Here is a 17,414-nt window from a genome sequence, read left to right on the forward strand (position 1 = left end):
ACCCCGAAAGCTTTGAGCACACAGATATCGATGCGATAAGAAATAGAGCAGAAAACTATGAAATAATAGATAATTTATTATTTTATACGAAAACAACAAACGAAAATCTCGAGTACAAACCAGTCATCCCAGCCTCGCTTCGATTAAGCATTTTGAAAGAATTACACGACGCGAAAACAGCGGGTCATTTAGGGGTCAGAAAGACTTTAAAAAGGGTACGCGAGGCGGTATATTTCCCGCAATTATACAAAATAGTAACTGCGTATGTCAGGTCCTGCAATCAATGTCAGTTAATAAATGATATTATTTACAGCCCGGCCGGGTACTTAAATAGCATTCGCGCTAAATTTCCGAATGAAATTTTAGGCATAGATCTTCTTGGTCCTTTCCCCCAGAGTGAGTTAAATAAAAACCGTTTTCTTTTAGTAATTGTAGATCATTTTTCAAAATGGACAGAAATTGTTCCACTTAAACGCGCGTCAGCCAAAACAGTCGCAGATGCATTCTTACACAGTTACATTTTAAAATACGGTGCACCGATAAAAGTCATTAGCGATAACGGTAAACAATTCATTAGTCAAATATTTGAAAACATATGCACTGGACTTGGCATACGCCATATCAAAATGGTTCCGTATAGACCACAGGCAAACATAGCAGAAAGAGTTAATAAAAACATTGTAAAAATAATTCGAAGTTACGTTAGCACACATCACAAGCGCTGTGATGGCTACATAAATGAGTTAGCTTATGCTTTAAGAACGGCAAATCACGATACTACGGGAAAAACCCCAGCAGAATTATTTTTAGGACGAAAGTTAATTACCTCATTAGATAAATTATTCTTTGTGCAACAAAGAGAGCAAGAATTTAAACAGAAAGATGTGCAAAAACTTATTGACCAGGCCGTTAAAAGCTCGGATACGGCAAGAAATAGGCAAAAAGTATATTATGACAGAAAACGCCGTGAAGCAGATTTTAAAGTTGGGGATAAAGTGTTGAAGCGGAAATTTTCTTTATTAATTGCCCCAGACAATTTTACTGCAAAATTAGCTCCAAAATTTAAAGGCCCCTATGTAATTAAGGAAATCAAAGGAGTCGTATTGTACCTTAAGAACGAGTGAGGGGAAATCTGTAAAGCAAGTCCCGACCAGGTGAAAAAATACCATAATCAAAATGATTTTAAAATCCTTAAAAGTTTCTTGCAGGACTCAAGCGTAAAAGAAGTAGAAGGTTCAGAAGTAACGTCACGTGTTCCACCACCCAAGAAGCAGAGAACTGAAGAGAAACCTAGCCCTTCTACAACCCATGCGACGGTACCGAAAAGAAGAAACGAAAACTTTCAGACTCCAGCATTTAAGAAAAACAAGAATGCAAAGCCACCGCGTAAAGAAACCTCGGTAAAGAGGAAAACACCACTTACAACGTATCGCAGTAGACATTATACATCAAGGAGAACGCTCCCAGGGCCAGAGAGTCAGGTGCAAATAAGGCCGCCGTTCCCGAAAATGAAAAGACAGCAGGAGGAACGAAAAGACCACCACCAACAGAAGAAATTCAAGAATGACTCCAGACCGGAGGACGCCAAGACCAGCCGTCCAGGGGAAAAACGGAAAAGAAAGCAACCCGACGACTACTACTCCAAGAGGCCAGCATGCAGAGGGCGAAAAAGAAAAATTAACGTGGACGACACTCGGAGGTCATTAAGGAGAAGACTGACGTCCATGAAACCTATAACGGAGCAGTTCTGCCAGAAAAGAATGACGGAGTTCCAATCATCGAAAACTCAAAGATAAGTTAAAAATCTTCTATAAAATTTTTTCTTTTGTTCTGAGATGTTATGCGCAAATACGAAGTTCTATGTTTTGACGGAAGTCAATGTGTCTCGGTTGAGACTTAGTTTTGTTTTACTTTATTTAGCTAAGGCAAAAGTATTATTTTCTTTAAGTATAAAATCTAAGAACAAGCAGTTTCTGTTGGTCGAAAGACTAATTCTGTTATGTTAAAGCCAATATTTGGCCGAAGATAAAAATAACTTCGTATTCTTGTATTAATAAGAACTTTAGTTTCAGTGCTGCCAGCTTGGCGAAGAATGAGTAAAGTAAAAATTTATTTTCTCTTATTCATTTTATGATAAATTGTAAAAATCATATCTATTAAAATTTTGTAAATGTACGTAAATACTTGAATGTTATGTAAAAGTGGAATTTAGTCTAGAAGCATAAAATTTTAGATGCTAAAAGTAAAATGCTCAAAAGGAATGAATTCAAAATTTAAGTATTAAACTGTAGATAAAGTCATGCTTTAGAGCAAAAGCCTGCATGTTTAAAGATGAATGAGGGGGAATTTAGAATGAGTGTGTTTTGTAGGGTTCTCCACCTACACTTGAATTTTTAAGAATGTTAAAGTAGCTCATTGAGTTGTAGAATGTCGAGTAAGGTGTGTCTATTTGGTCGTTGAATTCTAACAAATCATGGTGGTTAGGGGAAGTGTTGTAAGACTAAAACACGAATATTCCCGTTTGACCCCACACATGGTGGAGAGCCAGGGTAAAGTTAAATTAATGCTTGAAAAAATTGAATGAATGTGAATTAAGCAATAACTAAGGAAAACAAATCGTTTCAAAATAAAAATTTATTGTGTCAAGAAAGTGTAAATTATAATGTATTTAGAAAGATACTGATACTTATTCCTTCCAGATGCTGGAAGGAAAAGACCAAGATTGATTGATGAAGTCCAGGAAAAGTTGCTGTAAGAAGAAAGAATTATAAGTATCCACAGAAATTTAGTATACAATTTGTTACATAAGATTTTTTTTGTGTAAACGAGGTTCTCGAGAGTTAGTTCAGAATTATAGAAACTTACAACAGGTCGTTTGTAGGACCTGCTTCCAAGTTTTCAAAATTCTGGCAGCGGCAAATGTAGGGTTTATATTTATTTTAACTAACATTTATTTTAAGTTTAAACTACCTTTCCTGTCAAGCCTTACTTTCCCCTGGAATTGCCAATGCCAGAGTATGTAAATTTTAGTAGAACGCGCAAGGATTCAAATTATCAGCGGAAGTATTCTGAGTTAAATAGAAAGGAAACGAGTTCGAGGTGTGCTGTTCTTACTTCACGAGCGCGGAGGTCGTTAGCCAAAAATTGAAGAACCCTGCGTTTCGGCCTGTGTGCTTGCCTGGAAGAAGTGTTAATCGTTCAAGTGATCTTCAGGTTTGCTGAGTTAGCAGCGGTATTGTAAAACGCGGTGAGGTTAGTTACTTTTATAGAGCCTCGTAGTTAGAGTCTTGTCTTTAGTTTCTTTTCAGGTTATTATTTTTATTTGACCGCAGAGTAGGCGTAGTTTGTGAGCGTCAAGAGCACGCACTTGTAATTTATTACGTTGAATAAAAAGGGACTTAAACCCTTAACAAGACTCTGTCATTTATCCAGTTTCAACATTCACCTCTTGGTTGCGTGCAAGTTGGAGGCGCGCAACGCTACAACATGAAATACTATACAGAATAACAAAAATATATTTTATTGATTTAATTATAACATTTTTCTTAAATATTAAAACATATTCAAAATGATGCCGTAATCAAAATTAGAAGCTGTATAAAATTTAATAAATGTAAGTTTTGATATATATTTACACTTACTTAATATTTTATTGACATTGCTGTATAGAATAACTAAAGTAAAAAGTTTTTAGGCAGTAACACGTGAAATTTAAGTAAAAATAGGTTAGCAATATAATAGTAAGTGATGTATTGTAAATAGCATTTGATACTTTTGAAACCAATTAAACAAAAACTGAATTCAGCAAAAGCTAACAAATGAAGTAGTGGTATATTATAATGCATAAGGATGGCATAAATTATTTTATAGCATATAAGTGTAAGTTACATGAGATTAACAATATTTGAAATATAACAGAAGGTGATGCATCTTGTGTTATGTTTATTTGCATAGTATACTATATAAAATTAATTATACTGAAATCAGAAAAAACTAATAAATAGAATAATAATGTAAAAGCATTTATAAGTTATTCTCTAGCATATGAAATGTAAGTAAAGTTAGGTTAGCACTATATGAAACGTAATGGTAAGTGACATTCATGCACTACATTTGTCTACAGAATATCATAGCATATAAAATTAATTCTGTTGAAACCAATAACAGTATTTGTTGGAATACATGGCCTTGATAGGCAAATCTATAGCATAGAAAATATTCTGATTCATAAAAAAAGCTTATTTACATAAATTAATCCTTAAATATCTGTTTCCATTCAAGCATTATTTATTCAAAACATTGCAGGTTTTCAGCATAATAATTAGACACAAGTATAATATAAGTAATGCAGTTTTGAACTTTGAATATTATACTCAAAATCAGATCATAATTAAGTCAAGCAAAAAAATCTAATCATACACTAAAATAGTTACTACAAATCTACTTTCAAAATTGTTAAGTGTTTCAGAATCATATAAAATACCTTTAATTTATAATCTTACATAGCTTGATATTAAAGAAATTAAAAAATAATAACCACAATTTTCTTTAATAATATTTATTTAATGTAATGCAGCTATTCAGAGCAATGAATAATAATTACACTTTATTTATATTGTTGCATTTTTCTTCTTCTTTTCTCAGACCAGTTGTTAAGTTCCTTCCAAGGACTGCACGTCCCGGGCAGTACAACCCTTGGTCAGAAGCCAAATTCAATACAAAGAAAAACGTTATAAAACAAACAAATAACATAACTAAAGAAACAAATATTTACACTATGTACAAGTTACATACACAAGTTAAACACATAACAATTTTTAATTTCTACAAAATTAAAGTTCTGAATGAATTTCAGTCTCAGTCTTTTCATTAATTTATACCCGGGTCAAATACTTTTCCACTGCAGTTCTTAGATACATTTCTGTTTTGCATATCACAAGCTGAAGATATAGTCCTTTCAGACTTGTCATCAACAGGAAGATGTGAAACAGTTTGTTCACCACTCTGTAGTTCATTCGCAGCATGCATACAGTTCACCTTGGTATTTTCAGCAATTGGTACATGCTCATTTTCCTCTATTTCCTGAAAACCAGTTCCGATGTTTGCATTAGAGTCGCGAACGGAACCCGATTCTTCACAAGCAGAAATATCCAAGTTTAGAATCAAGTCTTTGTCTGCAATACCTGCACTATGAGGCATACACCCAATTTGTGAAGTGGGTGAACTTTCTTGCAATACTGGAGCGCACTGCTTAAGCTGCACTTCAGCATCTTCCATCTCTGCATCACATGCACTTTCAGATGGTTAAACACTTACTGCCTGCGACTTCGTAACTTCACTATCAGTTTTGACAAACTTAACATTTTTACTTTCTTCCACTTCAGGCACTTGCGAATCAAAAGCTTCTTTCCCCTCTTGTATTTCTTCATGTTTTCAATCTCTGTCTTTAATCCCGTTAGATATTTCATCGATCATTTCTGGATCTTTCTCAGGCAGTTCGGTAGCTACTTCTTTCATTTCTTTATCCTTGGATTCTTCAGATGCCACTACTGTCATTTTCACATCTTCTTTTATGGCTCTAGTTTCTTCTATAAGCTCCACTTTCATCTGTGGGAGTTGCTTTTGCACCTTTTCGCGGCCGACATTTATCTCTTCTCGTTGGCCTTTCTTCTATTCTAGTCCAGCTTTGATCCCAGATGTCATCTCTTTATATCCAGCTCTTTTCTCAGCACACCCGGGTTTTATCTCAGCATATCCGGCTTTCAATTTCTATTGTCCGGCTTCCATCTTTTCTTGGAATTCAGCAAATGCTGTCACAAGCTGTCTTAATAGATCTTCCATTGGTCTTGTCACTGGCATTCACCCTCAAATCCCACTTCTGACACCAATTGTTGCGTTTTTAGTTTCTTCTGACACCAGTTGTTATTTTCTTCCTTCACGTTCTTACGGGGTTTGTAGATTTGGAGTGAATAATGACAACACTTGATGAAGTATCGAAACACATTTTATTTAGCCAATATTATTAATCAAGAAAGCTCCAATAACACTTTTTACAGTCGTCGAAGATCTACTCTAAACACTCTGGAACAATCAGTGACACAGCCTTCACACTGCAGGCAATAATGGTGGAGACAGCTTCACTGCAAAGCTCCCGACTCTGCTCAGTCGTTCTCGGAACTTCACGTACTCTCGAGACTCTCCACGCTACAACTCGCGATGCACTCGACGACACATGAGCACAGCTTCCAGCTCTTCGGTTCAGTCATTCCCGGAGCTCAACACGCTTTCTCAATGATGCACTAACCGCGATGTACTACGAGACTCTTGCGGTGCACTCGACGACCCACTCGGCACTCGCTGCCCGGCTGTCAACTTGATCCACTCCGCAGGGACTGACTCGCTAGACAAGACACACACTCGAAGAGAGACATACACTCACTCAGACTGCGGACCAGCAGGGTTTATTTATATAGCTTTCGGCTTGTGTTCGAGAACATTCTGGGCTAAACCGGTAAGAACTCGTTCCAGAAGGTTCTCCATCCGTCCATGGTATATCGCCAACTTTGTTGCCAAATGGGCGATTTCTTACCAAATGTGGCAACCCTATAACTGCTTTGCGGGAGGCCATCTCACTGCGCCTGTACATTTCGTAATAATATGTAATATAGATCATCCAGTTTTCCACAATCATTATTCCTTGTACTTTATATGCAAAAAAATAATGGCATAAAAATGTCTTTCATTTATAAAATATATAATCTGCATAGCTTGATACTTAAATATTTTAAATACAATGCATACAATTTCCTTTCATTAATTATACAAAATGATATAAATTTTCAGCAAATTGAACAGGAATTTTCATATGGGATGAAATTTAGGGATTGGGTAATAATAACAGTCTTATTTCTCACCAAACAATAATCATATACATTAAAACACAGCAAATGAATTCATAACTGATATTTGCAGTAGTATATACTCATTTCGAAAAAAGCCGTTAATAAAGAAAATGGGGTTTTATGGAAAATTTAATTATTATTGAATCTCACAGTTTGCAGTTTTCGCTTTTTTGTTACAGGCATGTGATCACTTTTTTGGTATAATAATTAAAAAAAAACAATTTATAGATATTTTCAGAATTATATTTAATAAAATGTTTTTAGAATGGCCATTATCACAAGTTTCATCGACTAAGAAAAAATCATATTCATCAATAAGAGTAGACATTAATTCTATATCAATATTTTTTTATTATTTTTCTTCAAACTTTTTTTCATTTTCTTCACTTAATAATTTTTGTATTATGACATAATTATAAGTTACTGCAGTTACAACATCTGCTGAGAGGAAGAGTAATTCATTTCTATCTAAATTTGGTATAAAATTATAATTTGCACTTAATTTTAGATTTTTGTCAAGGACAATTAATTTAAAGCAGGAATTACATTAGAGTGTTTTTACATAAACAATAACCAGATATATAAATTAAGACTGGTAAAACATTTTGAAAATAATTTTCAGAAATAGTATTAAACTGAGCATAAGTATAAAACATTTGGGATATCATCTGTAACATAGTCTTCTATAAAACAGTCGATTAAAATGTCCCCAAGTGCTACTGATCTCAAAGATAAAGGTTGAAAATTTTGCATTCTTAATTTTGATTCACTTTCAAAAATTTGTCATATTAATATTAGGTATTGAGAGCCAGCAAGCATTCGATATTTACAAAATCACTCTTCTAATGCATCTGTCTATATCTTTCCCGGAAGGAAATATTTAAATCCTAACTCATAAAAACAAAACTTGGATAATTCCAATAACCGATGTGTGGTGTGAGAAACAGCTAAATGCGTTTTTTTAGTAAAGGTCCCAGTTGTGGAAGCGTTAGCTTTCCAAAGATCTAATAACAGAAATCTTTTCATTCAAAGAATTACTAGGCAATATTGGCATTTGCAATGGATCATTTAACCTCTGACCTTTCAAAAATGTTTTAACATTGACAATATTCCACCAGTTATAAATTAGTTTCATGAAACTGGCAGTACTGGCATAATTTAAAATATTATTCTCCTTACCAATAGTAGAAAGAGCAACAATAACATAATTGTTAAAAATACTGTTAACAAGTTTGATGGGTTGAATGATTTAAGGATAATCCATATGCATATTTTACTAAAGAATTTGACTCAATTTCATAAAGCTGTTTTAGTGATTTAAATGAGGCAGTGGATAATGGTAATTTCTTAAAATCATCAAAATCAGGATAATAAAATGCTTGTTCACAATTTTTTTTTATTCAACCATATTATTTGCTCATTCAAAGATATGAGCAGAATCGATGAAAAAACAAAGGATCACTTTTATTACATGGGTGTCGATAAACTATACTTAACTGGGGGGGGAAGAAATTGCCTTTCTGTTTAAAGCATTATTATCACTGACAATGCACACAGCTTTAAACCCTAAACTACGTAAACCAATTATTGTTTTCTATAAAACTGAAAAAAGGTTTTCAGCTTGGATTCTTTTAATGAGCAGTATATGTACAACTTCTTTAAATGATGATAATAAACTTTGTATCATGAATATATATGCTATATTTGCAACACTATCACTGTTATATGCCACACCACCAACATTTCCTCCCTCATCTATGTATGGTTTTATGTGTATTTCATCCAACATTAATGTAATTATAAGGTCTTCTGAATTCAAGCCATTTGCTTTTTGTTTTATGAAAGATAAGAAATTTTCATCAGACTGCACTTTAATGGGATTAGTATTAAATCCAGAAAATATTCTGTAAATTGTTCTTGGATGTGGCATAATGATATTGCATGAACTTCTAAAAAATTTATATTCATAGGGAGAAAAAGAATATAAAATAACAAAGAAAACATACACATGTGATGAATAGCGTATGCGTTCCTTTTTACAGATAAGATTTGACAGCTGTTCTGTAATGAATTCTGCAGTTTGCTGTTTATCAACATCATCATTCTTAACAGTTTTCAATAGAGCAATAGCTGTTTTTATAACACTAGAAAATAAATTTTCATTTCGTGCTTCAGAAATAGTCAATACAAAGTCTAAAATTTCAAAAAAAAAAAAAAAAAAAAAAAAAAAAAACCTATTTATATTATTTATTATTTTAGGAAACACTTCCTTATCTATTATTTTTAATTCTGATATACCAATGAAAACATGACACATTAAATTTTCTGCCACTACTACTGAAGCTTCAATAATCGGTACAGACTCAGTATCATTAATAAGAAAAACAACTTTACCTTCTTTGAAAATAACTGTCCAAGCATCTGGAACATTCTCAGATTTTATGCATGATAAAAATTCAGAAAACGAGTAAAAGTATTTTTTTTTTCTGTCATAAAATTCCTTACTGGTTAGGCTTGCAGAAAGTGCAAGCTGTATATAGTTTCCATAAATTCAAACTCACTCTTCTATCATCGGCACTTTCTCTTAAAGTTGAAGATTTACCTGATTAATATTTTGAGCAGCTAGGCAGTTGTGGAGGCACAGCACCCTTTCGAAGCCTTGGACAAATCAAATTAATTTTTATTGAAGTTCCTTTCTCTCATCAAAATGCTCGACTGCTCTTTCAATATCTGATTCGACAAAATGTTTTTCACAAACCTAACAAGGATGAAAAATTCAGTATTGAGTCCACTGTAGATTCATAAGAAAAATCTTACAAATAATTTAAATGTAAAATGGAAATGCAGATTTCCATTCAGAAATAAATTTTGGAACCTGAAAAATGCTAGCTAGAATTCAGCTACCTACTACTTTGACACATATTCCAGTATATGCACATCATTCCAGTATATATACTGAAATTCAGCTGCTATTCCTTAAAGGTTTTTTTAAGTTCTTGCTTACCTATTATTAACTTAAATGTTATACTTTAATTAATACCTCACTAGATTTCATTACAGATTTAAATGCTTTAGAATTAATGACTAACTGATGTATTATTTGTTGATTTATGTATCAGCATAATTAATTTCAGATTTTATAGAATTCAAAATCAGTTTATAATAACAAGTTAAACCAAACCAGTCGAAGTTATGCATCTTAGTCAGTATTTCAATTAGCAGCCAAGATCTGGAATTTTGCAGATATCTGTTACTTACTTTATTTTATGTGTAGAAGTCATTGTCAAAGCTTAGTTAATATTTCCTGAATCATCACTGTGAATGCTGTGCTCACTCATATTGCTAAATGGAAGATAATCTCCAAGCCTATATTCAGAAAATGCTTTTGAACTTGGAGTTCCTGATTTTCAAAGCGATTCTCAATGGTAAGAAATGCGTTTTGGTTTTTGAAGATATTTCAGCAATTACCAGTTACATTTTCAGTCACCGGCGCTACACTTATTTACTCTGTACTAATTATGACATTATATTACTGATCTAATAAAAATTAAATTTTTGTCTCTACTTGAATTTTTTATAAACCGAAAGCACAGTAATAATTTCTAGGAATGATAAGATAAGGAATTTTGATTTGATTAATAATTTGATTTGGCAGAAATAATGTTCTGAACTTTACAATATTATCATAAAAAATTACTGGAAAAGAAAAAAGAAATGATTATTCACAGCTTAAATAACAGGCTAAAACTAGCAAAATCATTAATATATATATATATGGAAAGCTAAAACCAATAAAATTGTTAAAGTATAATTCCTGTTCAATTAATTCTAACATTTATATTTTGAAACAGATTTTCATCATAACACCTTTATGATGAAAAACTTTTATTTTAAGCAATATGTTTAGCAAAATATTCCTTCAGCAATTACTGGACATTTTTCAGATAAGGCTTTTAAAGACAGGAGTTAAAGATGCACATGTAAAATAGCAAATTCTCCATGATTTTTGCATACACGTCTCAACAGCCAACCAGAAGACCTCTACTAAGAGATATCTTTGACTGCTTCTGCTGGAATCCCTGCATACTTTTACTTTGTAAATACGTATTTTATTTTTGTATATAGTCTTTCTAATTGTGAGAAAAATGTACTTTGACGAGTTTATGCACTGAATATTTGTAAAAATGTACATAGTTCTTGAAACTTGGACCAGCATCACTCCAGCCTACCAGATGCCGCTATAGCCTCACTTGACAAAGTAGTCACACCCTCTTTCACTTTGCATCCTATCTTCGGGACACACTCATGCATTTGCTATACCTGCAGTGTACTTATTATTTCATGACAGCTGGTATACAGCTTGCTATCTGCAAGCTACACACAGCAATAATGGGAAAAGGAAAATGAACATGTACATACATAAGTGATGGAATTATGTGTATTCATGAGTTCTGTATATTTATTATCTTGTTTTTTAAATATTTTATTCTCTGTTTAGTTTTAATTCAAAAATCCATCTCATGATTAGTGAATTATGAAAACAAATTTTAAAAAATTACAAAAAGAATAGCAGATATTTCATATGTGCAGTAGTGAATGATTATAGCATTCATCATTTCTTACTCATTTACAGAAATAAAGATAATAAAAATTTTAATTAAGAGCACCACATGATCAAGGGGAAAAAACCGATATGCTTTAGACAAACAGATTCATTATGTGCAATGTGACATTATCAGCTTGATTATACATGGTACTGTTTCATAGCATGTAGAAAATAAACTCCCAAGCTGTATTTTCTCTTGCTGAATTAATATATATGTATAAATAAATAAATAATAATAATAATTACTGGAAAGTCAAAATGAAAACCTCCTGATTGAAATTAGTTAAGAGTGTTTGAGCTTTAGCATCTAATACTGTAGATGAACTCTAGCATCTAATACTGTAGATACAGTTAACGAGAAAAATAGTGTTTAAGGCAAGATTTCATAATAATGATATTACACTGTGAACGAAAACTGCTAAAACATTGAATGAATGGGTAAGTATCTCAGTGTGAAACTTCAGATGTCATGTGAAGTGAAATAAACTTCAAATTTGACAGAAATCCACAGAATAAACATAAATCTTTAATGTCTCAAAACAATCCAAATAACAGAATATGTTATCCTTACAATGGTTCAATAAGAATAACATTTTACTAAAATAAGGCAAAGTATTACTGCACACAGTTACTGCATGCGTCAGAATTATGGAATCATTTCAAACAAACACTTCTCTCTAAGATGACAGAGATACAACAAAGTGAGTTGAGAGGAAGAATAGTTATAATAAGCCAATTCAACAAAATCTTTAGTGATATTAAGGTATCAGAATAGCTTGACAGCTTGAGCATATTCATGAAAGGTCTGATAAAAGATATATATACTCCCTTCAAAAAATGAAGATGGTTTAAGAATTACAAGCCTCTGACAGTATCAGGAAGAGAGGGGATAAAAGACTTCAAGAACAATAACCTTCCAACAAATTTGTGTAATTTTGCATACATGCTGCAGCTGTTAGTATAGTATATAGTCAGAGTAGCTATGCAATAATTAGATAATTTTTTCCAGCACATTTTCAGTCTTTTTAAACTTAAACTATATTACATTACAGTTGCTAAATAACAGCTTTGTTAAATTAAAAAAACTCTAAAAGTTTTTATAACTAAGCTTTCCTTTACACAAATTTGATGATAGAAAATTAGAGCTTTCACGGGCATATCTTGCATCTAAGTTTGAGGAAAGAAAATTATTTTTTAGACTAACTTGTTAGTAACAATGCTAATTTCATACTTATTCGCAAAAGTAAGCAAAATGGCATTACTTTGGTTCAAATAATAAAACCACAATAAAGTTAAAGAAAAAGTAAATACACTGAAAGTATTCGAAAGATTTCAATCATAGGAATTATATCAACTTTTATATTTAATAACATTTAACTACTTTAAATATTACAGAAAATTAAATAATATAACACAGAAATCAAACAGGATTTGGAACCAATGCATCAAAATACAGTAAATAAAAAAAAATAAATTATATGATTAATACAAAGAAGCATGTTTTTTATAAAATATGAACAAAATCATGCACATTTTTGCAATAGATACTTATTATTTGGTCTCTTAGTAGCAGATTATTTTTGATGATACAGTCATAAAATTTGATTAGATTATATTAGCAAAGCATCTTTTGACAATATCTACAACTTATAAAAAATTTGTTAAAATACAAGACTTTTTTAAAGAATGTTATAAAAAATCTCAATAATTTCTAAGAAATTTAAAATGCATAATTAAATGAGAAATCTTTTTCGAAGTTTTTGCATTTTAAAATTTACTTTGAAGTGTGATACAGAGATATCTGTCTTTGAAATTAAATTGGAAGATTTAAAAAAATGCAGTTTTAATCATTTAACATGGTAATTAACTAGTAAGAAATTAAAAGAAATGTTATTAAACAAAGAACACTTGCTAAAAATTAATGTACATTTCAAATGAATCTAACAAATAAATATTTGCCAATAATACAGGGGGAAAAATATGCAAAATGGCAGTCATATGCAATAAATAATAAATACACCAATGAAGGAAACTATAATGTAAATTATAACTAACAATATTCAGCTCAGATGATTTACTTGTAAAGCAAATTATATTATGATATGTATTAAAAATCCCCAAATACTTTCGACTTATAATAAACTATAAGAACTCTTTGCTGATGCAGCTAACAAATGATAAAGTACATATCAGTTTTTCAGGACTGCTGCCATACACGTAATATTTATTCTGTGGTTCAAGAAACATAAAATAAAATATGAAAACTTAAAACAATATAAGGAAACAAATCATAGAAGCAGTTTCTACACGTCCAAGATATTTAAATAAAAATAAGATAAATCAATCAACAAACCATTTTGCACGTAAATGAAACATAGTTATTTCATGTGAGAAAAATAACTTATCAGTAGTTAAAGCAGACTACATAAAGGCATAAAATGAGTTACTGTTGGGTCAGCAGGCTTGCACACTATACTTATTCCATCATTTCAGAAAAAATCTCCCTCCTTAGAATACCTAAGATGCAGCAAAGTGCATTAAGGAAGAAAATGGATATGAAATGTATCATTACCTTGTAAGGGATTGAAGTAACAAAATAGTTTCACTATAGTCACAGATAAATTGGTAGCACTTTGTGACATTTTAAATATTATTTGGAAGTCCAACAACAGCATTAGCAAGTAAAAAGACCTCAGAATTTAGTATAAATTTGCTTAAAATTATATCTGCTCACAAGAGATATGCAAAATTAAATAATTGTTTAAACACATCTTAAGCTGTCCTTAAGCTTGGAAAATTTGTCTTTTATAGATCACAAATGTTAACCGTAGTTAAATTTAAAAAAAAAAAAAAATTACGTTATTTAAAAAAGAAATTTCCTATACTAGTTTTAGTAACAGAAAAATCACTGCTTCCTTGTACATCAAGAATGTATATGTTAAAGCGAGGATTTATTAAAAATAAATTTGCTTGTAGCAAAACTAATATAATTCCTATTTACTGGTGCAAACAAAGCAGCATTATTTTGATTCATAACAAAACCTTAAACTGTGGGGTGGAGAATTACATACGTTTATCATACAGTAAATAATAGAACTTCAGATATAAGAATTACATAAACTTATACATTTAAAAATAGAAAGTCATTTTAAATACTGTAGAAAGTTCAACAATATAGTACTCATATAAGACAGACTAAAGAAGTAATGTGAGCCATTGAAGCATGCCACAGTAAGCACATACAAGGTCATATGTTGAATGCAAAGAAATTCACATTTCGTAATATATGAACAAAATTCCAGATATTTTTTGTTCAAAGATACTTTACTTTGTCCATTAGTAATAGTTTATTTATGATGATGCAGTTATAAAAGTTAATTATTATGTTTCAATAATAAAAACTTTTCTAATAATATTTAGAACTTTTAAAATAATTTAATCTATATAACTTTTTAAAGAACATTAAAGGAGACACTACAGTTCTTTTAAAAAGCTAAAATTCAGAATTAAAACAGTAGTCTTATCCAGTTCTCAAATTTAACAATTTGCTTAAACTGTGACAGAGAAATCTAGTTCACATAATTCACAGTCTGCTTTGAACTGTGACAAAGGTGAAAGGTTTGTAAAATGAGTGAGAACAAAATTCAATAGGATAAAATTCCAATAATTTTGTCATTTATCATTGCAAATAACAATAAACTTAAAAGAAATGTTATCAAAAATGATGTCACATTTAAAAAAATAAACGCACATTGGAAGTACATTTAACAAACACATTATATGATGCAGCATTTACCCATGACACAGAAGAACAGCTTCACAAATGCAGTCATATGCAGTAAATTATAAAATATACTCTTGTACAGAAGACTAAGTAAATAATCACAGTAGCAGCAAAAACACCTGGCAATGCAAAATATCACGTAAATTACAGCAAATATAATAACAGTAATGAACTTAGATGATTTACTGTTAAAGTAAATTTTATGAAGATAAATTTCCAAATGCACCTGAGATAAACTAAAGCAGTTATTTATTAAGATTAACATAAAATATTCTAGAAATCAACAGCTGAAATATATTAATGTGTATATCCATTTTTTAAAAGTTCTTTTACATTATCAAGAGTATTTTTTTATACTCAAACAAATGTAAAATAAAATAGGACAACTTAAAAATAAATAAAAATGTGGAAATAATTTCTATCTGTCAAAAATATTTAAATATAAATAAACTTGTATATTGCATATAAATAAAATGCAAAGTTATTTCAAATGTGCAAAATAAGTTCTTAATGTTTGAAATAGACTAGATAAAATGACTTCTTCTGCCACAATTTTTTTTGCATTGACTCTCTTTTTTAGGGACTGATTCTTGAAGCACTTGCTGGAAAAAAAAATAATAAATTGATTAAAAGATGTAATACATATAACCATAACTAAGGCATATTCTCAGTTTTGCTGTAAGAGATTTATTTAACATTCATATCTAGATTGAAACCCTTTTATTTTCCGCTCATTCTAATTATTAAAATTTTATCACAGGAATTAATTTTAGTAATGAAATTACATAGAAGGAAAATTTTTGGACAATTTGCGTTTCAGTGAGCAATATTTCTGCTAAAATTCTTCAAATGGAACATGCATATAATTCTGCTATGCTTGAAAAAGGTTTCAAACTACATTATTTAGTTATTTAAGACTTCTGATGTTGAAATATCCGCATCCAATGATGTTATGAACAATAGAAGGTAAATTATATGTAATTAATGAAAGTTTAAAAACACGAGGTATCAGAGAAATCATAAATTTGCATTAAACTTACTGTAAAAAAATAAATAAATAAATAAATAAATAAATAATAATAAAAAATTTAAAAAAAAAAAAAAGCACTGCATATCAAAATACCAATAAAAAGAAAGTGGAAGAAAAGTGCCTTCTGTATTTCTGTAGAGAAGTACATCCAGACAAAATATTAAATTTAAGTATATTCTAAAACACATCAATTTCCATATATGAATCATGACATAAAATGACAAAATCCAGTGCATTAAAAAGTGAAAATTCAACTAAACTGCATATATAAACTGCATATGCATTCTGTCAGCATACTTAGGCATGCAAACAATTAAACCATTTCCTACATGACATTTTCAGAAATGTTTATTATTTCATGTCTGACAGCTACAAAGTCATTAAATTTTTTAATGATGATTACAAGCTTTGGATGAATACAAGCAAGGCTAAATTAATACATAACAGAAATAAATAGACAACATAAGAAAGACATTAATAGACAAAATAAGGTATCAGCAGCCACGTGAGTGAAAGCAAGAAATTCTTTCGTTGCAGATTTTTGAACTAAAGAATCCTTTTCTAAAATTCTCAAACAGCATCTTGCAGATAAAATATAAAAAAATCTACGGTTTAAACTGTAGTACATGATGGATACATTCAATTGCCAACTTAATGAAAAAAGAACAGCTTCCCTAAACCTGCTAAGATTTGCCTTTATTGCAGTTACAGGATTGCCAGTATAAGCTCAAAATAAAAATGAAAAACACTACAGGCACGTCCATCACAGCAACTAAGTGACTGCATAAAATAGATAAAGTCCAATGTCAACTGTAATGAAAATTAAGAAAGTCTATATTATTTACGGTCAAGTGCAGTTTTTCACAAAATAATTCCAGGATTGTTCTAGCTTAGAAAAATGAAGAATACACTGTTCCCCAATACTCCAAAGTACAAACTGCATCAGTTTTTTGAGTGGTACTTTGATGGATGAATACACAGATCTATATATGTTTCCAAGAGGAAATGTGAATGCTAGCACATAAGATATGCTGTTTGAAACCTCTTCATTTACTCTTATGCAAATGAAATAAAAGATTCATTTTCTTACAA

General features: G+C 30.8%; 1 protein-coding gene across 2 annotated transcripts in view; it reads right to left on the minus strand.

The window, feature by feature from the left end:
* Positions 1-12,012: 12,012 nt before the first annotated feature.
* LOC118203988 (DNA (cytosine-5)-methyltransferase 3B-like) overlaps positions 12,013-17,414 on the minus strand; it is a 192,173-nt gene continuing 186,771 nt past the window's right edge. For both annotated transcript variants that reach the window (XM_085809070.1, XM_085809069.1), the window contains one exon: positions 12,013-15,894. In XM_085809070.1, coding sequence (XP_085665196.1) covers positions 15,774-15,894 — 121 coding nt within the window. In that variant the 3' untranslated portion in view covers positions 12,013-15,773. The remainder of the gene's footprint in view (positions 15,895-17,414) is intronic.

The sequence above is a fragment of the Stegodyphus dumicola genome, chromosome X2 (genome assembly GCF_044657685.1).
Source record: "Stegodyphus dumicola isolate Sdum_Otavi_A_Nest chromosome X2, ASM4465768v1".
Classification (NCBI taxonomy): Eukaryota; Metazoa; Arthropoda; class Arachnida; order Araneae; family Eresidae; genus Stegodyphus; species Stegodyphus dumicola.